The sequence below is a fragment of the Ylistrum balloti genome, unplaced genomic scaffold (assembly GCF_031769215.1).
Source record: "Ylistrum balloti isolate Yb309-2 unplaced genomic scaffold, AGI_CSIRO_Ybal_v1 Utg370822, whole genome shotgun sequence".
NCBI classification, from domain to species: Eukaryota; Metazoa; Mollusca; class Bivalvia; order Pectinida; family Pectinidae; genus Ylistrum; species Ylistrum balloti.
In genome coordinates this window covers 283,780-310,203 of record NW_026782475.1, presented here as the reverse complement: position 1 = coordinate 310,203, position 26,424 = coordinate 283,780, and the positions used below count along the sequence as shown (strand labels likewise).

The 26,424-nt window shown below is 32.7% G+C and overlaps 1 protein-coding gene across 2 annotated transcripts; it reads left to right on the top strand.

Annotated features, from left to right (window-relative positions):
* LOC132558761 (centriolar satellite-associated tubulin polyglutamylase complex regulator 1-like) lies at positions 1 to 25,459 on the top strand. 2 transcript variants are annotated; one of them, XM_060223357.1, is made up of 10 exons: positions 1 to 310; positions 1,919 to 2,021; positions 2,163 to 2,293; positions 3,194 to 3,278; positions 3,663 to 3,748; positions 4,659 to 4,851; positions 5,051 to 5,160; positions 7,992 to 8,046; positions 18,554 to 18,619; positions 23,420 to 25,459. In XM_060223357.1, the coding sequence occupies exons 1-10, from the start codon at positions 265 to 267 to the stop codon at positions 23,664 to 23,666; spliced, it is 1,122 nt and encodes a 373-aa protein (XP_060079340.1). In that variant the 5' UTR covers positions 1 to 264; the 3' UTR covers positions 23,667 to 25,459. The 2 variants fall into 2 exon arrangements, with proteins under 2 accessions (XP_060079340.1, XP_060079343.1); XM_060223360.1 differs by lacking the exon at positions 18,554 to 18,619.
* The last annotated feature ends 965 nt before the right edge of the window (positions 25,460 to 26,424 follow it).

The following is a 26,424-nucleotide window of genomic DNA, read 5'->3' as shown; positions in this document are numbered from 1 at the left end:
CTTGAAAAATCTCAACACCTTGCAGTATAACTGAGTAACTTCTGAACTCTGGTTCATTTTGATACAAATTTATGAGCATTATGCATTTCTTGCACGGAAACTTTCTTTTCCATGAATGTTCTTGATGTTAATTTCTCGGTTGCTAGGAAGGTGTCATGGACGCTTATCATATTCTCTTGCCATTTGCTGATGTCTGTACGACAGCATACTAATCGTTAAATAAAAGTACAGCACGTGAACGAATTTAAGATCAACTGCTTTAAAATGACAACAGAAGACAGATTTTCCATGAGTGCCGAAAAGTATTTGGGTAAGATTTCCATTGCTCGCGCAGCTGTGTAAAAGGAGCGGGTTGATGTGGCATGTACATAGACCAATTTTTTTTTTTGTCTCAAAAATGATAAATTTGTCAATATTCGATTTATTATGCTGTTATTAACATTAACATTTTATTGACTATGCTCATTTTAGAGACGGACATGTTCATAGAATTGATAGAAACACATCCATCATGGATGCAGTGAATTGAACAATTATTCCCACAATTTACCAGAAATCATGGGTTATTATTATTATTATTATTTATTCAGTCAAAGGCATAATAAAATTACACATTACAAATATTACATAAGCAATTCCATAACAATTAAAATCAGTAATAAATTATTGTGGATTTCTTAAAATTATTAATTATAAAATATAAGATATCACAGAAGAATTTCACATACCTTAAAATATCACAGTTTAAACTAGTATCACAGAAATTAAATTACACTGTGCTTGCAAATCTTCTAAGTGAAATAGTTGAAAATTTAGAAATATCAATAAAAAAGAGAGAAATTTGATAAAACCAGATGAAAATGCCTTTGGCCTTGGATTACCCATAAAGCCTATAAAATAGGTTCATGTCAACACAAAATAAGTTTATATGCCTCGCTAATGTTTTCAGACCTCACAGTTTGCTACTTTTAAGCGATTCTAATGTGTTTTTTCTCTACCGTTTGACTTAAAAATACTTATAGCAGCTTGGACCGCCCGGTACTGTCCAGTATACCAGAAAAGCCTGATACTGTTCACTCAGGTTATCCCAGGCTGCCATAAGAATCACTTGTAATGGCAACGCAGTTGATTTTTCATTTAAGAGACAAGTTTTGGGTCTAGCTTGTATATAGCAGTGTATTGTTAAATCTGTCACTCAGCTGACAGCGCATGCTTCTTCGGCTCAGTTGGTAGAGCCAGTCGATTATCATGATGTTGGCCTGGGTTTGATCCCTGGTTGGGACACTAATTCTGGAGCAAGTAAACTCAAATGCATCATATTCAGAGTTGAAAAGATTCATTTGAGTTTCAGAACATTTAAATCCAAGGATTTGTTACTTGTTGCAACCTGTTTCTGGAGTAACTCCCTGGGTACATATTGTATTTAATATTTCTTGGTCTTAATTTAGTCCATATCATTCTGATATATATATGAACTTTTTGTATTGGTCAGGAGTCAAAATTCTGCCTTATTTCAGGCATGACATTCAAACTACAATTATGAAAAGAAACCATAATCTTTAGATGTTATTACATATGGAAATTTCTTTTACAATTTTCCTATGAATGCTAACATAGGCAGGAATTTCACTTCCTTTGTAAATGACGTAAATCACGTTCATGGACAGATTTGTAAAAGTTGGTAGAACATCAGAATAAATGTTGATAGAAAGTAAGAATAATTCATATTAAGTCTGTTATATGAAGCGCCCTAAGTGACGTCACATTATACGTTTATATGAATCTCTTGCCCTGACTCAAATTCATATTTTCCCTGATGTCTTGAGTTCACATTGCCTTGTCAAGTAAAAGTCATGTAGTTAATCTTAAAATCACTGTGTTATTTAAACTGATTAGATGGATTTGTTTATTGTTTCAGCAAAACACAACATCCTTGTGTATTTAGAGGACAGTGTTGCACAGCTGTTGGAACATAGGGAAGAAAACCCCAAAACAAATGCTGTTAAATTTTTCAGTGAATAGTAAGTAAACAATATGATTACATTCTTTTTATCCTTACGTGTTACTTTAACAAATATTTGTCTTTTTGTTCACTGGCTATAACAAATATATGTCTTTTTGTTCACTGGCTATAACAAATGCATTTTTTTCTGAACAAATAGCTTCAACAGTTTACGAGATGGCAACCACACCATGTTTAGAGAGTACAACTTTGTACAAGCCACTCCACACAACAGAGCATCATTTGTTCGACTTTTCTGGAAATGCTACAGACAGATTGGTAAAAAAGGAGGTCAGTTAGAAGTAATGATTCACCATATAGATAGATAAAAAATAGTACAAATGTAATATTTGTATTTTATGTTCGAATTTTCCCAAGTCTTTTTCCATCAGAACATTTCTAATTGTTTCCTCTATGATGTAAGAGTCCTGATGTTTACAAACTGTTTATGTAAAATGTTTTATGTTGATATCACATTCACTAAATCAAGTTTAAATAGTATACAAACGACTCTAATGCATAACAAATATGTGTGTAAAATTTCATTTATGGAGTACATTTATGCAGACAAGCCATTAAATATATCGTATATAATATTGAACATACAATCTGTGTATAAATATATCACATTGTCATTCAAATTATGTGTACTAAATATATATGTGACACTGTTGTAGTCCTCTGTTGTTTCGATGTAGTCCTACTTTGCTGTTTTGTTGTAGTCTTTTGTTGTTTCGATTTAGTCCCACTTTGTTGTTTTGCTGTAGTCCTCTGTTGTTTCGATGTAGTCCTACTTTGTTGTTTTGTTGTAGTCCTCTGTTGTTTCGATGTAGTCCTACTTTGTTGTTTTGTTGTAGTCCTCTGTTGTTTCGATGTAGTCCTACTTTGTTGTTTTGTTGTAGTCCTCTGTTGTTTCGATGTAGTCCTACTTTGTTGTTTTGCTGTAGTCCTCTGTTGTTTGTTGTAGTCCTACTTTGTTGTTTTGATGTAGTCCTCTGTTGTTTCAATATAGACCTACTTTGTTGTTTTGCTGTAGTCCTCTGTTGTTTCGATGTAGACCTACTTTGTTGTTTTGTTGTAGTCCTCTGTTGTTTCAATATAGACCTACTTTGTTGTTTTGTTGTAGTCCTCTGTTGTTTCAGTATAGACCTACTTTGTTGTTTTGCTGTAGTCCTCTGTTGTTTGTTGTAGATCTGCTGAGTATACAGGAGTACCATTCATTGTTATCACTGTTATGTCCAGACTTTCCATTTGAACCGGTCCAGAAGACAGCAAGGTAGGTAGAATTTGTCCTGTAATCAAAAGTAATAGAAAAGTAAATGTAAGCAAGGCAAGAAATATTTTCAGAAATGATCAAGATAATTGTTCTTCAGGACATTTATTTAATATCATGAACTTTGATCCTTTTTAAATTTATATTACACAATGGTAGATCCAGGATTTCAGAAAAGGAAGAAGGGTGTTATAAAAAAAAAATCTTTTTCCTCAAAAAAAAAAAAAAATGGCATGGTTTAAAGAGCATATTGCCATCTTTCTTGATCACCACTGATGCTACTCTTGAAAAATTGTTTTATTTTTGTGTGGAGCTGTGATACATACCAAACATTCTCCGGAATGTTTTACATAGATGCTGTACATGTATTGGAATTATTGATTTCAGAATTATATTGCTGGATGATGCTCTAGACTGCCTGATTTCCTTTGCTGATTTTATTTATGCTTTTCAAGTACAGTTTTATTACGAAGGTAGGATGATGATTGAAAGGTTTAATAGTTAATGTGGCAGAGTGATTTATAAGGGTAACTTACTATTTGAACAAAGATTATAATACTCCAGGTGAACGTTGCTTTGTTAAATAAATATCAATTGTAAATTCAATGTAAATTAATGGTTGTCTTTTGAAGATTGGATATCTTATGGAAAATCAATATTGAAATTTAAATGTATTTGGTTAAAATTTATACTTTACATTTACATATTACTTTATTGCCAAACCTCGTGTGAAATAACAACTAAAAGGCACATACAGTGTACCAGGTCTAAAATCAAATATACAAACAGAAGGTTTGAGTCCAGTAAATGGTACATGGTGAGGCTAGAAAGTTTTCTTTAAAAAAAATGCAGAATTCAGTAAAAATGCTTTCATAATACCTAGTACAAATAATCATTTGCAAAAAAATCCACTTTACTATAAAGATAGCAAAAGCTTATGGACAAGGGTTTGGGTTATTTACCAGTATTTTTAGTTTATGAAATGTATTCTTTAAACACATCACACTCTCTAAGCTATGTTTTTTGTTCAATTTTACAAAAAGTTCTGTACTAAAGACATCAAAGATAAATACATTTATCCCAATTGTATCTTGTAGTGTTATGATACAGTTTTATAGAAATGATTACTTTGCTTACACTTTAACAGTCTTGAATCCAATGTCCTATAATTCTTAAAGTAAATAATCATGAATTATATTAATTGAATGTTTAATACTGATTTATTCAGTTTTAGGTTTGTATTTGGATACAACAAACTTTAAAGTTTTATCAGTTAATTGTTCCTTTCATGTTTTCACTAGTAAAAAATAATTCCTTGTTAAAATTTTACAAATTGAGATTTCATTAATTTTAACCTCAATACACTTGATTCTTTTATTGTAGAGTTCATGGAAAAGTGTCATGAGATTTACCTGTCCCTGATGCAGACCCAGCGGAGCCCCCGGGACCCTGTTGTGGTACCATCTGGGACAGAGGACACTAAGGTTCATCAAAACAGTCACCACCCCTCGGACGGCGTAGATGCCATGCAATATTTCAGGGCTGTGTATCCTCTTTGTGACCGATCTACATTCAGGTAAACTTTTGCAGATAGTCACACTAAAATGTTTATGAATATAAAACAAATAAACAATGACACCTGGATACAAGTATCCTAAGTATACTAAATTTCATCAATAAAAAATTAATGTGAAATAAATGGGATTTTTCTTGGTATAATTCTTTTGGACAAAGAAATAATTTAAACTGTAACTGATTTTATTCTTTATTTTCAGCACCCCGCCAGGAAACTGTCTGAAAGAGATTTTATTCAATGTTCCAAGGGTTTCCTTCTATGGGTTCTTAATGGCTCTAGCTAAGAGTGAATCTATCAATGAACACATAGGTAAGTTTTGGATGTCACTTATAGCGATGAATAAACAGCACAAACAATTATATACATAATGTATCAATATATAGACCACTTTTAGGGATAATCAATAGTGCTTATATTCCACTATGGTTTGCTGTACTGCAGTCAGGGAACACACAATAAATACGGGGTTGATCTGCATATTGTAAGTAGTAGGGCCAAAAATCAATGCTTTCATAGGTGAAGATTCAAGGTATGTGGTTTGCTCCCTACGTAAAGCATTTAGTATTTCTCATGAGGCTGAGACCACAGCTGAGACTGGGCTGCAGTTGTGTCCTTTGCTAACACGCTGTAGCCTAATTGCTTTGGATAGCATTTTGCGACCAATCACACAATGTTCAGCAATATTATCCTGCAATGATATCCCGATTTAAAAAAATGACTCTAGCTGTTCAAATAAACAAAACACATTGAATGTTTACACCGCAAACTAGTCATTCTGATATGGGTTTTGTTATGTGTAAATTGGAACCAAAAATAGAACATTGCAATACTCCGTATCCCTCATGTTATAATTGTGTGGTATATTTACATTAATACCTATGTAACCATGGTAACACACCAGCCGTAATATACTGCTCGGCTGGAGAGAACTCACATTAGCTTGTCACAGGTTCAAATCTTGACAGGGGCATTGAAATTGATCATGACCTCTATCTGTTACATAAGTGTCCATTGAGGGACTCGAGAATATTTGTGTTCCCTTCACAAGCATTGCTGTATTCGCTGAAACTCAAGGATGAGTAATTTTCTAGAGGGGAGTATGTTACCCTGGTAAAATTCTAGACACAAAATACGGCTTGGCTAGAGAGAACTTCTCTTCAGCTAGATTGGTTTAGCGTCAAATTAGTAAACCAGGGGCTCAGGGTTCGAACCTTAGCAGAGGGAATAATGACTTCTGTTACATATAGACAACTTATATAGCTCTATTGCTTTGTGTAGTCTATCTTATAACACAGGCAGGGAAATTACTCTGTAAGGCCCTTGTTAGGTTTCTTTAGAAATTTGAACAAAGTTAAGTACAGTCACTTCTGTATACGGAATATCTTAGATCACTTTGCAGTAGATTACTATTCACTAGCTTAATAATCATGGTGAACCATTCAGGTTACACTGTAATGTTATTTAGTGGTGACTCCCGTTAGCAGATCTGCCTTTAGTTTTTAGTGCTGTGTTTTAGATATGAAATCGCACCCACCTGATGTCACCTGTAGATCTGTATACTTCTAAAACTGGTATTGGTTTTATATGTAAACTGTTTCAAAGTAACAATAGGTTTGATAATATTTATCAGTCTTGATTAAGGGTTTGTGTATCAAGCATTTAAATATATTTGTTTTGATGGAAATGAGACACAGACCAGTCTGAGGTGACTCCAGGTTGACCATGTTCCTAAAATAAGCCTGGTCATTCATTTGGGTGATGAATCTAGAAAACAAAAATGAAAATTTTCAGTTTTCACATCTACAAAATTTGATTTGTCTGTGTCATACCGATCAGTGAACAAACAATGACATAATTCTAGAGTTATACCAGGATAGAAAGCGTATATTATTTTGTCTCTCCTAGGCTACGTTTTGAAGTTTGATTCCTAGAGAAGGTTTGGATGTTGCTAGTCCTTAATCTGACAGTGTAATTTCCAGATACATGTATAATTAATTGTGTTTTTGTTTTTATCTAATATATCAGAAAAACAAGAAAAATACTTTCTTAATACACTGTTAATAATTGTTAAACACTTCTATAAAACAGTGAAAGGAACTAAAATACAAAAGGATGATATAAAAATTCAGTAAGATATGTTACATTACAATGCATGAAAAGAAAATATTTAAAGAACAATTTTTTTTTACAAAAGAAACTTATATGAGCTGCCTCCATGTATTTAAATCTCAAAGTCAGTAATCTTTGGCCTAAAAAGGTAAATACCAAGCTAGGTTCTAAAAGTATTTCTCAGGATTGTACATTGGCCTGGTGATCTATTTACAGGATGGATGCCCCAAAAGTCAGAACTTTTGGAGGGACCAGAATCAGAAATAGCATTGTAAGGAGACCTGGCGTGTTTATTTTCTATGTCTTAATATGTTTTTTTACACATTTTCTGACTTCAGCACAGTGATTCCTTCTATACCACAAATGTTTGAACACATTTTCACTTTGTCCTCTCCTTCCTGATATGTTTGTTATCAATAAGACCTCCTCTTATTGACTTTGTTGAAAAGTGAAAATGAATTGAAAACAGGTACCAAGTTCCTTTTTGCACTATCCATAATTTTTTTCCAGAAAATATTTCCTCATTTTAACATTTTCAACTTATTTTCACGAAGGAGTGTTGTTTTGTTGTTGTTTTGTTATGTCATATGTTTCACTCAATTTCTGAGGCATGTAACTAGGATTAAATGCATCAAAATATTGGCACTGTCACAAGGCATACCGATACATAAAAATATCAATGGAAAAAAAAAAACCAGGAAAAGATAATTAATCATGACTGTATATATAGCCTTATGAATTTCACCCAATTTTCCTCTCTAAACTGACATCAGAAAATAATGAAATCATAAATGCACTAAGTCAGTATTTTGAGAATAAATGATTGACTTTTAGGCAATTTTTAAAATTCTATGATATACCTGATAAGCATATCGTAAACATATGTTTCATACAAATTGTCTTAACAGGGGTGGGACGGATTCTTCTTGATGTTTTTTTTTTCATTCACAATTGTCATAAATTGTTGTTTGTGAATTCTTTTACCTTTTTGCAGTGCACTATAGTGTGAATGTTTTTTACACTGTTTTCAGGGAGACTCCCTCCGAAGGCTGAACTTTTAGAAGGAGCAGACTCTGAATTAACATCGTAAGCTATCCCCTTTGTCTCTCTTTGTACACATAGTATCTAATAGTCTCAATAATTCTACTGTTCCTAGTGTCAACTGGTGAGGGTGTATCCCTTTCTTTGTCAGTAAGTACAGAGTGTTATTGGCCTGCAGTAATCTGTGTAATTTATATCTCCCCAAAAAAATGAAAAATAAATTTCTCAAAAGTAACAAGATTGGTGAGAGTTATGCAGAGAATTTGTCAAAATAGGACTTTCTCTCTTTTTTTTTTTCTGAATATTTTCCAATATCAAAAAAATATTTCCTAGCACAGTTATGGGCTATATATCAATATCTATATTATTGGTTGGGTGCTCAAGGTTTACTTCGAAACAACTGTTGAATAGAGAGTTCCACTTTAGAAGCGGAGACTGATAAATCATGACAAAAATTTCGCTGAAAATAGCCTGGCATATTTGAAATTAGACAGAATTATATGTGTGGCCTAACATCACTCCTCCTCCACCAACTCTCAATTTTTAACTTCTGTCTTCCCTTCAGACTAACTCCTAATAAACTCCTCTTCCACAGCTATTGAACAGTATATATTGTGTAGACTTGATCATAAGTCATTCTGTCATTTTTTACATTTGAAAATGTTTTCTTCTTCATTGATCACATTTTTTGCAGGAAGACATTTTTATGCAGCAGTTGATTACAGCTGAATTGCAATATTTGGGTTTTAAGTTATCTCCCATACAAAACAAATTGATTGAATTCTCTCCCTTGAAAAAACACAAATATAATTCCTAGTGTTTTAAGTACATCTGTAATTTTGTAGCTTGTGTAATTGGTCATGATTATTTTTGTGTTACCTATATGTAACCCTGGTAAATATTAGCCACAATATACCTCTCAGCTAGAAAGAATTTTACCTTGATCGATTGATTGACAGACCAGTAAGCCAGAGGTTCTGGGTTCAAATCTTAATGGAGGTATTAAGTGAAGATAATGACCTCTCTTACATTGGCGTTCATGTAGGGACTCCTGATTAATACTTAGCCATGCCCCATAAGCATAGCTGTAACCCCAGGGAAACTCACAAATAGCTTGATGGGTTAAGCATCAGATTAGTAATAAATAAGTTTGAATCCTAGTCAAATCAAGGTTTAGTGAAATTAATGGCTAAAGTTAAAGCAGTACTTATTTGACCACTAAAATGATTCCTTGGAAACATTTCGGGATGTCCACTGTTACGCATCCTGGAAACATTTCAGGATGTCCACTGTTACACATCCTGGAAACATTTCAGGATGTCCACTGTTTACACATCCTGGAAACATTTCAGGATGTCCACTGTTACACATCCTGGAAACATTTCAGGATGTCCACTGTTTACACATCCTGGAAACATTTCAGAATGTCCACTGATACATATCCTGGAAACATTTCAGGATGTCCACTGTTACACATCCTGGAAACATTTCAGGATGTCCACTGTTTACACATCCTGGAAACATTTCAGGATGTCCACTGTTACACATCCTGGAAACATTTCAGGATGTCCACTGTAACACATCCTGGAAACATTTCAGGATGTCCACTGTTACATATCCTGGAAACATTTCTTCTGTAGTTAAGTTTTTAGTGTTAAGTTGTAATCTATGTTTTGTGTGGTAGTGACTATAATATCATGATGTCCTTTATTCTATTCTATCACAAATTGTGATGATGACACTCTATTGGTATATACTTTAATGTGAAGAATTATTTCAATCCTATAGTCAATTTATTATTTTATTTTTGTTTTCATGGTGGGTTTTCACGTTGGATCACATTTTTCAAATTTGAAACATAGCAAATAACAGAATATATTAATTAAATCATGCTGAAACATATTCTGGTATATTGTGAAATAATGAAAAAAAAATATACTTATATACCATTAAAAAATTAGGTTAGTGATTGAAGTAGGAAGGTTACCAGCATTACCTGTTTCCATCCTAGTTATTTAACAGGAAATGTAAGGTAATTATAATATATAGTATTATAAATCAGGTTCTAATTCAGAAACTTACTCTCCACTATAACAGAATTTTTTTTTCACTCGGCTAAAATAGCTTTGTGACTACACACACTAATAAAGTGTCTGCATATGGTAGTTTCTTTTAGATGCCTCTATATTAGTCCAGAGATCTTTTACAATTTTTCTAGTAACAATGCAGTATTGAAGAAGTACAGTTTGGCTTACTTACTATTTCTATTTGACAAGTTTGATTAAATACATTGTTCCACTCACATCCTCCATCAAGTCGTTGAGTTCACATATTTTCGTACTTCTCTAGTAATAGACCCAGTCTGCCATTAATTTCACACATTTTTATTTTCATTCAGTATGGGTTCTTACAAATAGCATTTCATTTAAATTTAAGGCCCTTCACCCTCCTGTCCCACCCCAGCCCCTTCCTACAATGTGATGGACCTCCTGTATGTTGTTCAGTGAGGTACTAGCCAAATACTACTACAAGGATACCCTGCCTCAGAATAACCCTGGCTGTTCATGGGGTAGTTAACCCAATAAATAATTGTGATAGTAAGATATACATTAATGTAGAAAGAAGTAACAGATATTTCTAAATTGTATTTAACTGACTGAGGGTTTAAAGTGACAAGTGTAGATCATCATAGTGTAGAAATATCTTTTTGTAGGAGAAAAAGATCATTTGAGTAAATACATCATGGTAATACAGACACGTTTTTCTTCTCCTCAGATTTCCAAGGATCCATGAGTTGAAAAGTGGTCTATTTAATGGGACTATATCTTAATACACCCTGATACAGGCTAGAGCCTGAGAAAGTGGAGCTGGTTTTCTCTGTCTTTTGCCTCGAAAACAATCTATAAAACCTTCCATCATCACACCATGCTTTTGTCATGAAATGTGCTTGTAAAACCTTCAATGGTTGTCTTTCATGGGAATTTTGTAAAAACTGTTGAATAATGTTTTTTCATACTTTTTTTTCAAATCTTGTTATTTCATGGAAAAATTACATTTGTTCAACTTCCAATCTTGAGATATTTTGTAAATTTCTTGTGCTTTCTTAACGGTAATCAGTTAATGCTTCATGTGATTGGTGTAATTATGACTTTCATGTTTTATATTTGGATTTTTCCCGTCACTCTATGTATTGGTGTCATGTTACAGATATCTGTAAGTCGTATATTTCGGTTGATCATTGTCTTCTGAGAGCTTTACTAGTGGTAGCTGGGTGGAGTGCTGTGTGGTGTGATAACAGTACTGTGTGTTTAATGTTGATATACAGTTGTTCACTTCAACCCTCCAGTCAGAATGCTTTATACAATTTATGTATTGCAGCTTTTGCTAATGTGCCAGACAGAATTATAATATATACATCTTGCAGTTTGTTGCAACATTGTAGTGATCATTACAAGATGCCCTATGTATTAATATGTAATTAACTCTTTATTTTGGTGATGTGTGTTCTCCCTCTTTGGAAAATTTCTTTTCCTGTCTCTCTCAAGGATATCTGTAATGGCCTTCCCTCTTCCCTCAGTTCTCCCTCTTTTTAGAATTTCTTTTCCTGTCTCTCTCAAGGATATCTGTAATGGCCTTCCCTCTTCCCTCAGTTCTCCCTCTTTTTAGAATTTCTTTTCCTGTCTCTCTCAAGGATATCTGTAATGGCCTTCCCTCAATTCTCCCTCTTTTGAGAATTTCTTTTTCTGTCTCTCTCAAGGATATCTGTAATGACCTTCCCTCCTTCCTCAATTCTCCTTCTTTTTAGAATATCTTTGCCTGTCTGTCTCAAGGATATCTGTAATGGCCTTCCCTCTATTCTCCCTCTTTTGAGAATTTCTTTTCCTGTCTCTCTCAAGGATATCTGTAATGGCCTTTCCACTGTTCTCCCCTGTTCTCCCCCTTTGGAAAATATCTTTTCCTGTCTCTCTCAAGGATATCTGTAATGACCTTCCCTCCTTCCTCAGTTCTCCCTCTTTTGAGAATATCTTTTCCTGTCTCTCTCAAGGATATCTAATGGCCTTCCCACTGTTCTCCCTCTTTGGAAAATTTCTTTTCCTGTCTCTCTCAATGATATCTGTAATGGCCTTCCCTCCTTCCTCAATTCTCCTTCTTTTTAGAATTTCTTTTCCTGTCTCTCTCAATGATATCTGTAATGGCCTTCCCTCAGATCTCCCTCTTTTGAGAATTTCTTTTCCTGTCTCTCTCAAGGATATCTGTAATGGCCTTTCCTCAGTTCTCCCTCTTTTGAGAATATCTTTTCCTGTCTCTCTCAAGGATATCTAATGGCCTTCCCACTGTTCTCCCTCTTTGGAAAATTTCTTTGCCTGTCTCTCTCAAGGATATCTGTAATGGCCTTCCCTCAGATCTCCCTCTTTTGAGAATATCTTTTCCTGTCTCTCTCAAGGATATCTAATGGCCTTCCCTCTGTTCTCCCTCTTTGGAAAATTTCTTTTTCTGTCTCTCTCAAGGATATCTGTAATGGCCTTCCCTCAGTTCTCCCTCTTTGGAAAATTTCTTTTTCTGTCTCTCTCAAGGATATCTGTAATGGCCTTCCCTCAGTTCTCCCTCTTTTGAGAATATCTTTGCCTGTCTGTCTCAAGGATATCTGTAATGGCCTTCCCTCTATTCTCCCTCTTTGGAAAATTTCTATTTCTCTCTCTCTCAAGGATATCTGTAATGGCCTTCCCTCTCCCCTCTGAGAATTTCTCAATGGGGGCATACAGGTCTTATAAATTCTTTCTCTAATTCATTTATCCTCCCTGACCATGCACCCATCCCAATGGCTGCCCTCAGGGTCCTGCCCTGACCTTACCCTCAGGTAATATTTTATATGGAGGGGTGGCTATGTGCAGTTGTTTTTTAAGGTGGTGGGCTGGGTGAAGGAAATGTCAGCTTAATTAACTCAGATAGTATCCTTATCTCATCATGTTTAATGGAGACGAGTGACTGATTGAATTTTTTCATATTATTGAATTTACAGTAAAAAGCCAACAAAGTAAGTCTCTATAGTCTTCCCATTGCTTGTTCATATATATATATTACTGTATCATTTAGCCTGATCCCTCCCCACCCCAGTTTTATCCTTACATATATCTCTTTTGTTCGTGGAAATATCTTATTTAGTGCCAGCAAATCTATTGTCAAGGAGGACCTACATCATGTCATAGATGTGCTGATCTTCTGGAAAAACAAAATATTCCATCGTCAAAACAAAAATTATCTCTTGATAGCATGTTATACAAAATGCCTTAGTAAGGATTGATTTATCAGCTTAAAGAAATTGAATATTATTTAAATTGAAAGAAAAAAGTTCAGGTATGTCTTACAATGTTTCTCCCAAGTTAAGAAAGATAACAGTTTTCTCTGAAAATGACAATTGCTAGTCTACCTGACATGATCAGCATCTTACTATTATCTCATTATCATTTTGTCATATCGTTTTCAAGTGAGTCGATTTGGACATGCAGTCATTTCTTTTGTTATTGGTATATTAAATAGTTATGGGAGTTACTTCCCTTTGGTCATGAAAAAACTGGTATTGACTATGAATATATTCCACTTAATAATCCCATTAAATTTATTATTGATTTCATTCTTTCACGCCAGAGATCATACTCACAAGTAGCTGCCATCAATCATGGAATATTAAAATGTCCTTGATGTAATGTGCTTTGTCAGTTAGGACAGACAAGGTCAGGGGGTTAACTACACAGATTTTTGTTCATAATTTTTTTTATAATCCAGTACAGTTTTTACATTGGCATGTTAAAAAAATTGGACTCCACTTGCAGAATAGGTTTGATTTCAGGAAATGTTAAAAACATGTAAAAATATAATGAAAACTAGACATATTTCTTTTCATATGTTGTGTGTTTGCTAAACTTAGAGCAGATGAAATCCTGTTTAAGTTGAATTACACAAAATAATGAGAATTTAAATCTGGAAGATACCATATCAGATCCTTGACAATAGAAATGAAGAATTGTGTTCAGAAATATCTTCGTCGGTGTTTCAGTGTTGTATAATGCCAGTTTACATACTCTAGTCCAGTCACTTTACTCAACAAATCTATTGTACTATGTAGATGTAGAACTCTGGTTGAATATGGAGCAGTTTTGTGGAATTGCTAACATTCCCATCAAACGTCCTACATAAAGGGTTAATCCCATACGCTTACCATTATATTGACTTTCATGATGATGTCTTTTCTCTCACCTCATATATAGTAAAATACAAAGCTAACAATGCAGACATTTATTAAAATCCTTTTATTGCACATCTCTGACTGTTAAATGTAACAATAAATGAATTTTATGGATATCATACAGTAACTGTTACCTCCGAATGAGAGTATAAAACATGCAAAAATGGTGAGATTCAAGAATTGTACACCCAGTTTTCAAAAACTTTTTAAATGCAATAACTCCCCTAGATAGATCATTATAGAAGATAGAAGTGGGGGATGATTTTATGTAAATATAGTATATTTGTTTATTTGCATGCATTCTGTAGAATGTTTACCCCTTCCAGTGATAATATATATAGATTTTTTAGAACTGGTAATAAAATTGAAATGCGGTACTTGATTGATACGAACTTTTTTGGTCCAAATATTCAGATCAACATAAAAAAGTTTAAGCAATAGAATGAAAATTAAAAACTATGTTTTGCTATTTTTTATGAACTTATTATCATCATTCAAGTTGATTTAAGTGACTATTAGCTATATGTACTCTACTGTAATTGACAGACAACCAGTTAAACTTGCCAAGTAAGTATCATAGTCTGCCTATATGTAGAATAGTTTTCCAAGATAGTTTTTTCTGAGCATGAAATCAATTTCATCAACCTTCTCTGACTCTACTCATTTAGTTGTGCCAGAAAAAGTTTGAAACTTTATTAAAATCAGTGTTGAATAAAATTTTTTCATAGTATTTGAAAATGATTCAAATGTCACAATATTAGAAGGCCAAGATGTCACTTAGAATTCTGGCTTACTGCTTTAAGAACAGGATTAGATATAGCTGATTTATATATATCATATTAAATTAGTTAAATTTTTGATTAGTAGGACCAAATGTTTCTTCCGTTAAGATGATTAAACAAAAATATGCTTCATTAACTGGAAATTCAGATTTGATATGTATTTTGTTTCTTTCTTCTCACAGCCTAGAAGCAACAGTCTCCATATCTGTGTGATATTTTTATGTCTTTAGACCCACAGATTAATAGAATCTCTCCCTCGCTTAAGGGAAGGACGGTCTTAACAGATTAATAGAATCTCTCCCTAGCTTAAGGGTAGGACGGTCTAAACAGATTAATAGAATCTCTCCCTAGCTTAAGGGTAGGACGGTCTAAACATATTAATAGAATCTCTCCCTAGCTTAAGGGTAGGACAGTCTAAACAGATTGATAGAATCTCTCCCTACCTTAAGGGTAGGACAGTCTAAAGAGATAAGGGTAGGACAGTCTAAACAGATTGATAGAATCTCTCCCTACCTTAAGGGTAGGACAGTCTAAAGAGATTAATAGAATCTCTCCCTAGCTTAAGGGTAGGACAGTCTAAACAGATTAATAGAATAAACTCTTGATAGAATCTCTCCCTAGAAGGGTAGGACAGTCTAAAGAGATTAATAGAATCTCTCCCTAGCTTAAGGGTAGGACAGTCTAAAGAGATTAATAGAATCTCTCCCTAGCTTAAGGGTAGGACAGTCTAAAGAGATTAATAGAATCTCTCCCTAGCTTAAGGGTAGGACAGTCTAAACAGATTGATAGAATCTCTCCCTACCTTAAGGGTAGGACAGTCTAAAGAGATTAATAGAATCTCTCCCTAACCTTGGCTGTCTCTTCCTAGCTTAAGGGTAGGACAGTCTAAAGAGATTAATAGAATCTCTCCTTAACTTAAGGGTAGGACAGTCTAAACCTTGGCTGTGCAGAGAGTTAGACTATCGGGAGTTCCCTCGGAGGGTAGAGATTTCTCTGTCCTACACTCAAACTTTGGAATTACTATTTTCTTACCCTTATCTCCATAATACTTGAAACAAAATAATGAAACATATATATATAGTGACAAATATGGAACAAAACCAGACAAATTACAGCTTCTGTTTTTATTTTGACCAATTTGTAATCCACATTATACATTGTACAATGACAATCATGATGATAAATCATAGTCATAACACATTAAAGATTGGTTTGTACAAACAAAAATGATCAGATAACATCTTATGATAATATCAAACTTATCTTAGACTGTCAACATTAATCTGTCACGTCTCTCAGGTCTCAAATTAGAAGACATGCTTTATTTGTTATTGTGCCACAAACTGTGATGAACTTGTCACTATACTCCAACAATATTTAGCTTATATTTTCATCATATTTCATTAAAAAGAGTGTGTTTACAATAATGAATAATGTTTGTTATCAAATACATATATTAATAATGTTTACTCCAGTAAGTATTATTTGCTACAAAAAGCCATGTTTACAAACAGAAAATGTAATGTTTTTTGTTATATTTACAATATTATGAAGTGCTGTAGATTTATTTATTTTTGTGGGCATTTTATTTTCATTGATTTTGTGATCAATTTTAAACCTCAAACTAATATATCTACATAATATCAAATAGTTTAAAAAAGACTTATATTTTCAGCATGAGTTAATTTCTTAAATCTAAAATCAGAATATTTGAGCCCACAAAAATAATTGACATTACAGCAGTATGTGGTATCTACATCAGTTCTATAGTTAATTGATTTCTACAATAATGTAAGTAGTGAAATTCATACCAGATATATTTACAACAATATATTTTAGAACAAGTTCTGTGATGTAGTAACCATTTATATTTATTTATGTGCATGTATTATGTGTTCTACAATGTAAAACTTTTGTGTTCAAATTTTGTGAAGAGGCTCAGTTGATATGTTAATAAATATTTGTCACCAGTCTGCAAAAAAAAAAAAAACACACTAGATATATATATATATATATATGACTTTTCTGCTCTATTTGTGTGACCAAAATGAAAAAAGAAAGGATTTTCCTCCCAGATTTGACTCTGAACATTCAGACAAATCATTTGAGGTGTTACAAAGGATTATGGTTTAGGAATTTGGTTTTATAATAGGATGGACTGCAATAGATATTGTTTCTATTTACAAAGACAGTTTATTATTTTTTGGGGAAAATCTTTTGATGTAATCAAATATTTTATAGGAAAATTTGATAATACTGGCCACCATTACTGATATGAATTATTCAGAAATATTGTCTGCATCTCAAAATCAACAGTAATCTATAAAAGTACTCTGCATGTTTAGTTAGAAGAGGCTTTGATCAAGGTAGATAACTCAAATAGTTGCTAATAAAGTGTATATGCATTTCTATATTATTGTTAAAACAATGTTTGTTAAAGAGATATGCTTATTATAAACATTTTGTATGCAAACTGATGTTAAAATTCTTGTTGATTGCAAAATTTATTTTTATCTAGCCATCTGAGACTAGAAATTCCCTTGTGTAAATTGTTGTTGATAGAAAAAATATCTATCTATCTAGCTAACTGAGGCTAGTACTAAATCCCTTGTGTACATCAGACATTCCTGTCTCTTAGGTACATGTAAATACATTTTTAATTCTACAGGTGTGTTGTGAGGTGCTTATTTCATTCCTAACCAAGAATTTTTTATACAAAGCTTTAAGTTTTTTTTTACTTACAATGGATTTTATTACTGTACAATATATCTACATTTTGTATTATCAAAATTTTGTTTCAACGCTTTAAAATAAAATAAGAAAGTTTTACTGAAATAAAGAGTTATGTAGTTTTGAAATTCTTTAAGCCAGGAGAGGTAAGTTATATATCACTATAAGATAATTTCCCAGATGTCCATAAGGACATTCTTGGTATTGTGGTTTGGTGGAGCAGTGATAAAACACTCCCCTTTTACCTATCAACTGAGGTGCTCAATTGAACGAGAAAAGTTATTGTGTTACCTGCCCAACTGTTAGGGTTTTCTCGAAGGTTCGCACTGTAACACTCATTCGCTTTCAATTTGTTTAATTAGTTAGGTATGTGTATCCATGTTTGGCCCGAATATCTTTAGTGGTGACGGTGGGATTTGAACACGTACTTTCATGTTGTTTGTGTGACCTTGATTTTGACCTTGTAATAGTTACATGTATACTGATACATAAACATGTTTAGCATAAGTTAATTAGTCATTAATTGTTAATTTGTCTTGGATCAATGTTAATCTGTCCCCAACGTTTTATTATTAATATATATATATATATATATATATTGAGGTGATTATATACTATTGTTTGTAATTTGCCCTGTACAACAATTTTTAGCTATAGATGTTGTGGATGTTTTTCATTCTGCCCTGTCTATAGATAACAACATACTGTGTGGTATGGTCTTTGTCTCTATTGTACATTTAAATATATCTATCCTATGTAAAGTGTATGTTGTGTGACCATGTTGACCATTTTACAGAAACCCTAGTGGTCAGTCTACTGTGGCCAATAATCCTCAACTGACCGTGCCAAATCCCCATGCCAGGTATATATCTAACTGCTCTGCTATCCAAAGCTAATTTGACACTCATGCAGCATTGCTTTGCAAATTTTTATTGTCTTGAAATTTCACTACTTGAGTTTGTTAATTGCCTACTTATCTCTTATAACTAAATACTGCAGCAACAGATTTTATAAAAAAAAAACCTAATCTAATATTATATATGTATATACACTGTATATAATATAGATCACCACCAATATAGGTGATTTACATATCTGACACGCTATTAATGAAGTCATGCATGCAAGATTACTGGGTATATTTCATGCCGTTAATACCTTTTTGTACGTAGGTAATATTTTCAGATCGTACAACCATCTTCAACTGAATGCTTTCTTTTCTATTTTTTTTTTTTCTTTCAAGCGGGGAGGACAATATTTCCTGTGAAAAATTTCAGTAGCAGGCGAAATAAACTACAGACTGAGTTTTACAAATATAAACCAGTAGAAACTTGTTAATGACAGAAGTGAGCAAAGCATGACATGGGCTTATCTTTGAAACAGAAAAGTTATGTAATGAAATAACAGCAAGCTAGTCATTGAAAAAAGGTTGGGAGGTTTGGAGAAAAAAAACTTGTTTGTAACAATCTTTTTATATTAAACATCTGTTGTTAAAGGGATAATCAAGAGCAGGGATTTTTTTATTTTTTTTTTTTTGTGAAAGAAATTTAAAAAACAAAATTATTTAAGTGTTAGGATTTCAATATATAAACTTTACAGTGTTCGTATTTTTTCAGGAAAAAGAAAAAGTCACACTTAAGTTTGATGCAAGTATCGGATATATCACATGCATATTTACAAATATTTGCAAATAAAAGGAAGCAAATTCAAGGTTTGGAAAATGAGGTAGATTTATCTTCTCAAGATTTTGTAGAGTTTTTTTTTTTTTTTTAATTTTTGGTGTCGCTTAAAAGTATATATGTGTAGATGTATTAATGCATGTTATGTCAGTAGATAACAGGAGGTACCAAAATGTTAGGTTGAAGTCACAGCTATGGTTTTTTATTGATTCTTAATATTCCGCTTTTCAGAGATGTGTCTGTTCACAAAATACAGTACAAAAATGTAGGCAGAGACACTGGTAATCCTGCCCCTGACACAAAAGAGTTGCAGAGGGCAAAATTTGTCCTCTAAAACACAAACTGGCCGTACAAAACATTCTGTCTTGTGATGTACATAGTGGATATTGAACCAGTTAGTCTCCTTAATTCAAACTCTGTAGACTCCATCTTCCTAAAACACTGTTACGATAGTGCAGCTTGTGAATTCTCTGTGAAATGAAAATTTCAGTCCATAAATTCATGTGAAGGTTTATTTTTGTGAATTCTGATGCTGAAATGTTCCCAACTTGGAACTGATCATGAAAGCTATTGAGGAGATTTAAATTTGTTATGAATAGTATGTATGTACATGTACCAGTATTACATACGTTTAGAAATGTTCAGGATCAAATCAAATTTTATTTCATTCTACTTTGTGTTAATAGCTAAAATTTCTAAATTCATACGACATACATTTAATATTGCCGAGATAGAAGTAAATGTTCAATTTTTAGGTTCCTATTTAGTCAGGTGCAGACACCAGGGTGACAAAGTCATTTTCTTTAATGGTTAAATTTTTTTGCCATTTCAACAAAAATTTCAAACAAAAAGGATGTTTTTCTGCAAACGTAATGCAACATACAATGGTTGTCTCGTTAATTTTTTATGATTATTTTTAGGATGTCTCTATATTTTGCAACTTTATTCAAGCCTTGAAACTAACGAAAATTAAGCGCCCTCGAAAATAACAAACTTTGCAGTCTGTATGAATTAACAATGATGATGTATCATTATTTTTGGTATGTCAATGCTTTATGTTCTGTCAGAGTAAGCCTTACAGTTTTTCCAACCCTCTTTAACTAGACATATCCTTTGGAGGTGATATTTAAGAACAGTACAGACCTCTGTGACTTCATTCAGTTGTTAAATTGCATGGGAGCCGGTAGTTCACCTACATTTAGATATACACCATATATTTAACACACCTAGATATAACTAAATGCATCGGTTAATATGTTAAATCTTTTTGAGTCAGGATACATTTGAAATATTTTTTTTTTTAAATTTTTCCTTTATTTATTTATTTATTTATTTATTGATTTTGTATAATAATTTATCTCTATTATCTAGATTTTTATATTTGCTTTTATTTATCCCCCCTCTCTTGTAATTGTCTCTGTTATCCCAATATATACCAATACACTGGCAGTGCTGTTAACTATAAGTCATTTTATTTTGGTATGTATCATACTAACATATTTTAATGCTTTATTGCACGTTGGTTTCTGTGTATCAGATCTAGGTAATAATTTTACTTTGTCTATAATCTGCTTACGTAGACATACAATTACTATTCTGTATTCTTGTTTTTTTATCCTGTGTCAAGTCATTATTCTTATCACACCTAGCTCACATATATCTTTAAGATAATTTCACATTGTTATGATGTCATCAGCATTGTGATGTCATCACATCTCTATTTGGTTTCATTATAATTATCAATAATACTTGTTGAATACACAAATTCTCTTTACATACAGTATATATCAGTATCACATGAGATCTCCTCTCGCCTGATATCAGACATAACTTTGATTATTGCTTGTTAGATATTCTGCCTCGGTAAATATAAACCATGTTGGATACCCCCCACCCCCACCCCCAACCCCCCAGATATCAGTAATAATTTGATAACACCTGATAGATATCCTCACTAAACCTCCACCTCTGGGTCACTGGATTGAGGCCTATGTGACAGTCACCAGATGCTTGCAGCAGTTCAAGGGCTTTTCTCTAGGAACTCCAGTTTTTCTCCAACACCCAAATATGGCATGACCTTAAATGACCCAGACTGTTAATAAAACATAACAATAACCTCAATATTCCTCTTTATAGATGAATCGTTCGTGACCAATTGTGTTAAAAGGATAAACGCCTTCTGTAGATATGAACCATAATTGATTACAACAGATATCTAGTATAGAAACAAGAATACAGGTGTTAAATATTAATTAACATTAACAGCTGGCAAATGGATTACACAACTTGATTACTAATAAAACAGAACTTAAATTGCATATGTATTTTCTATTCATATCTGTTCAAATTAAAATGGTAATTTAAATAGACACTCATCCGTCATAATATTGTTTCTACATTCAAGTAAATAGTCCATATAGATATTCAAGTCGTAAAATTCTATATTATTGGAAAATCTAGAAGTGGTGATGTTTAAAAAAGTAAAAGAATGAAAGATTATATCATTCCGAATAAGCATCTGCTTAATTTATGTAGATCCGATCATAATATTAAAAACTGGAAAATTATTGTTTTATTTTCCTCAGATTTCCTATAGAACATTCTCCCCCTTTATAGAGCTCCCTTGATATATGCAGTGTAAAATTGTCTGCCGTTATGTATGTGAAATATAAAAACCGCATCAAGTATTATATACCTGCATGTTTATAGCTATTAAAATTTGGTTTGTGATTTCGTACACTCAAGCATGGCATGATTTTTTGTAGTATGATTTTAATGGTCAATGAACTATTTGAATTTGTAATTATGTGATATAACATACCCGGTATGTTTTTAAATTTCGTATTTTATTTCCAAGCTTTTTAAAGATTATGATTTGCATTCAGAGTTAGAGATATACACTGAACTTTTAACATATTAAATTGAGCAGTTTACTCTACAGCTCTTACAACTTTAATGATTTAATGAAAGGATGAAACACGATCATTCATGTTTATTTCCTGTTCATATGCATTTTATCAATTATGAAATACTTCAAGGATGCTTAATTTGACATATAAAACCTGTCAAACTTAACACTATAACCTGTATTTACATTACACAAACACGATTTCCGTACTAACGTGTGCTGTAGAATAATGTTGAATGTATGTTTTACAAGATTCTGAATTATACAGGTGCCAGTGTAGACTGGTTACAATCAGACCTAGGATAAATATATACAGATTTCTCAGGGCTTCTTTAATTACAGATAACAACCAGATAAACAAGTTTATTGCTTAATCTTACCTGGTAAACAAACTTAAAAACAGGTGTAGTTTACAATAGTAATGCCTGAGTTTCTTGTTTCTCTTCTGTAACCACTTGTATGTGAATTCATGCGTGTCTTTTAACACCTGACAATGGATAATTACGTGTGTAAGTAAGAGTGTATAAGATAGCATATACTAACCTTTTGGTTTGCCTCAAGCCTCACTCCTTATTTATCAGTCTGCAAACTTGATTTGCTTTATAGTCATAAGCATGTTATTTTCTTCCTAAGCAGGTATTCCCTTTCAGAAACCAAGGATTACAATTTAAAACTTGAAAAAAAAGTGCAGAATTTTCATTTTTAAAAAAAAAAATGCACAGTTTTCTTTTATTCCATGAAAGGTTTAATTTAGTTTTTTGCAATGATAATTGAATATAACAAAAATTTCTTTATTTTGGAGCTGAATTTATTTAAATTGACTTTTGGTCCAAGTTAAGTACTCATGGAGTGTTTCCAACACTTGTCTGGTAATGGATATATGTCTAGTGAAGAATGCCTCGAAAATTTGGCAATTAGCTTGTCCTTACTGTTATCATTACTTCATTCATCATATACCTATTTTATTAATATGTAACTAAAAAACATTTGTTTGATAGGATCAAGTACCAATATTGGATCATACCATTGATATTACTTAATAGGTTCTTTTTCTATAGAATTTGTATATTTTCAGCCCAACTATTCGAATGAAAACCAAGATGAGGCCAGTATCAGCGACTGGGAACAGCAAGCTTAGTACAGACCGTGTGTCAAGTACACAGAATGTTCACACCACACAGCCATCCAGTGGCTCCCTCTCATCACATTCTACCAAGGGAAAGAACTCTCATGTTAATACAAAGAAGTTGAAGAAGAGAAAGGATAGTTCAGATGAAAGCAGTTCTGATACAGAAACAGACAGCAGTGATGATACAAATTGAGGCAATACATGCAATAGTTAAGTTGTTGTCCATTAAAATGGTGTTCTTGTCACATAAAGCAATGTGTAATGGCACAAAAATTTATAGTACCTTATGATGTACCACAGAATATTGTGTAATGGCACAAAAATTTATAGTACCTTATGATGTACCACACAATAGTGTGCAATGGCACAAAAATTTATAGTACCTTATGGTGTACCAAAGAATATTGTGTAAGGGCACAAAAATTTATAGTACCTTATGATGTACCACACAATAGTGTGCAATGGTACAAAAATTTATAGTACCTTATGATGTACCACAGAATTTTGTGTAATGCCACAAAAATTTATAGTACCTTCTGGTGTACCACAGAATACTGTGTGATGGCACAAAAATCTATTGTACAATATGATGTACCACAGAATATTTTGTAATGGCACAAAACTCTATTGTACAATATGATGTACCACAGAATATTGAGTAATGGCACAAGAACCTATAGTACAAGGTCATTCATCAAACAATATATTGTATTGGAACAATGACCTATATTGCCATACAATATTGTTATGGCACAGTGTATAATGGTCCAAAAACCTATTGTACCAAACAATGTACAAGAAAACATTGTGTATTGGCACAAAGATATCAAATATCCAACAATATCTTGGAATGGCACAAAGATCAGATAAGATTGTTTAATGGCACAAAAACCATTTGTACCAAACAATTCATATGCCAATATGATTTAAATGGAAAAATGATCATTATTACAATATACTAAAATTGCATGCAAAAATCATAAACAATATGTGTGATATACATTTCTTATAGAAGTCACTTGTTCAATTTTGAAATCAAGTATAGGTCATGTAGTGTATTGCAATATTAACAAGATAATGCAGGATGAGACATTTTCCCACACACCTTACTGTTTATAAAACACACTCAATTATGTATAGATGTAAATATCACAGCAACAGGTATCAACTCCATTCCACCACTGTTACTGATATTTCCATGTGGATCACCTTTTACTCTTGTATGGTGTGACATCTTGTGCAAATAAAAGCGTTTTCAAATCGAGAACTTTCCCACAGCAAAATGCACTTCTACAGTACAAGATTAATAACTGTATGAAGATTCGAGTAATAATCTTTAAAGGATTCAGATCACTGGTCCAGAAAATTTAAAATGTGTGATAAGGCTTATCTGTTTCAATGGTAAGAGAAAAAGTATTTAAATAGAAAACTTTATCATAGCAAAAAGGCACTTCTACAGTACTAGATTAAGAACAAGTTTCAATTCTTCATCTTGAATGGTCTCGGAGCACTGGTTCTGAAAGGTGAAATTTGTGATTCAGTTTTTCTGTTTCAATGGTAAAAGAAAAAGTGTTGAAATGGAGAAATTTTCTCCATAGGAAAAATTACATTGCTAGCTAGATAGCTTTACAAAGTTTTGAGAAATCATATAGAATAGTTTCATTCAGAGCTTAAGTCTGTAAAATGACCTTGCATAGACTGGGCCCCAATTTAATAATGCGTTTCACATGGCTAATCACATGAATAGAAGCTGTGTAGGTTTTTGGGTAAAGGTAGTGTTTACTGGTGCTGTACGTTTACACTGCAGCTTCACTGCCTTTGATTTTATTGTGGTTGGCAATTATATCATATTGGATAGAGTCATTGACCTACATAAAATTCTTCATCACAATCTGGTGAAACGTAAACACTACAAAATCATAGATTAAAGCTTTCTTGACTGTTAAAAACCTGACCTCTTTCAGATGTATGTGTTTTGACTGTGTAATATTGCAATGTTATTTATATTTTTATGTTTTACAAAGTTCATCATTTTTGTACTAAAATTGTGAAGAAAATTATTAAAATGTTGGATAAATTTTATTTTCTGTTTTTATTTTATTACCGTATAAATCTTTTAAAGACACGTCTTTGTCTTTTATTTGGTCCTCACACAATGATAAGTTTCAAATGCATTTTGTATTCTGGTGAAACTTATTTTCTGAGAGATGAAAATAAATGTTGTAAATAAAAATTAAATATTGCATTATGTAACGATAAAATAAGAAATACAGCAAAAAACACAAGACAAATTTTTTTATTTACTTTTACTTGGTAAACTAAACAGACACCTTCACAGTTCAATTCATGTTTCTTTATCAAACTCAACAGACACCTTCACAGTTCAATTCATGTTTCTTTATCAAACTAAACAGACACCTTAACAATTCAGTTCCTGTTTCTTTATCAAACTCAACAGACACATTTACAGTTCAGTTCTTGTTTCTTTATCAAACTAAACAACACCTTAACAGTTCAGTTCATGTTTCTGTATCAAACTAAACAGACACCTTTACAGTTCAGTTCATGTTACTTTATCAAACTAAACAGACACCTTTACAGTTCAGTTCATGTTTCTGTATCAAACTAAACAGACACCTTAACAGTTCAGTTCTTGTTACTTTATCAAACTAAACAACACCTCAACAGTTCAGTTCATGTTTCTGTATCAAAATAAACAGACACCTTTACAGTTCAGTTCTTGTTTCTTTATCAAACTAAACAACACCTTAACAGTTCAGTTCTTGTTTCTTTATCAAACTAAACAGACACCTTCACAGTTCAGTTCTTGTTTCTTTATCAAACTAAACAGACACCTTAACAGTTCAGTTCTTGTTTCTTTATCAAACTAAACAGACACCTTAACAGTTCAGTTCTTGTTTCTTTATCAAACTAAACAGACACCTTAACAG

Excerpts from the sequence above, each read along its gene's own strand:
- LOC132558761 (XM_060223357.1), top strand. The coding sequence starts at position 265 with ATGACAACAGAAGACAGATTTTCCATGAGTGCCGAAAAGTATTTGG. Across the intron at positions 2,022-2,162 it reads GTTAAATTTTTCAGTGAATA|CTTCAACAGTTTACGAGATG; the intron begins GTAAGTAAACAA and ends CTGAACAAATAG. Across the intron at positions 2,294-3,193 it reads ACAGATTGGTAAAAAAGGAG|ATCTGCTGAGTATACAGGAG; the intron begins GTCAGTTAGAAG and ends TGTTTGTTGTAG.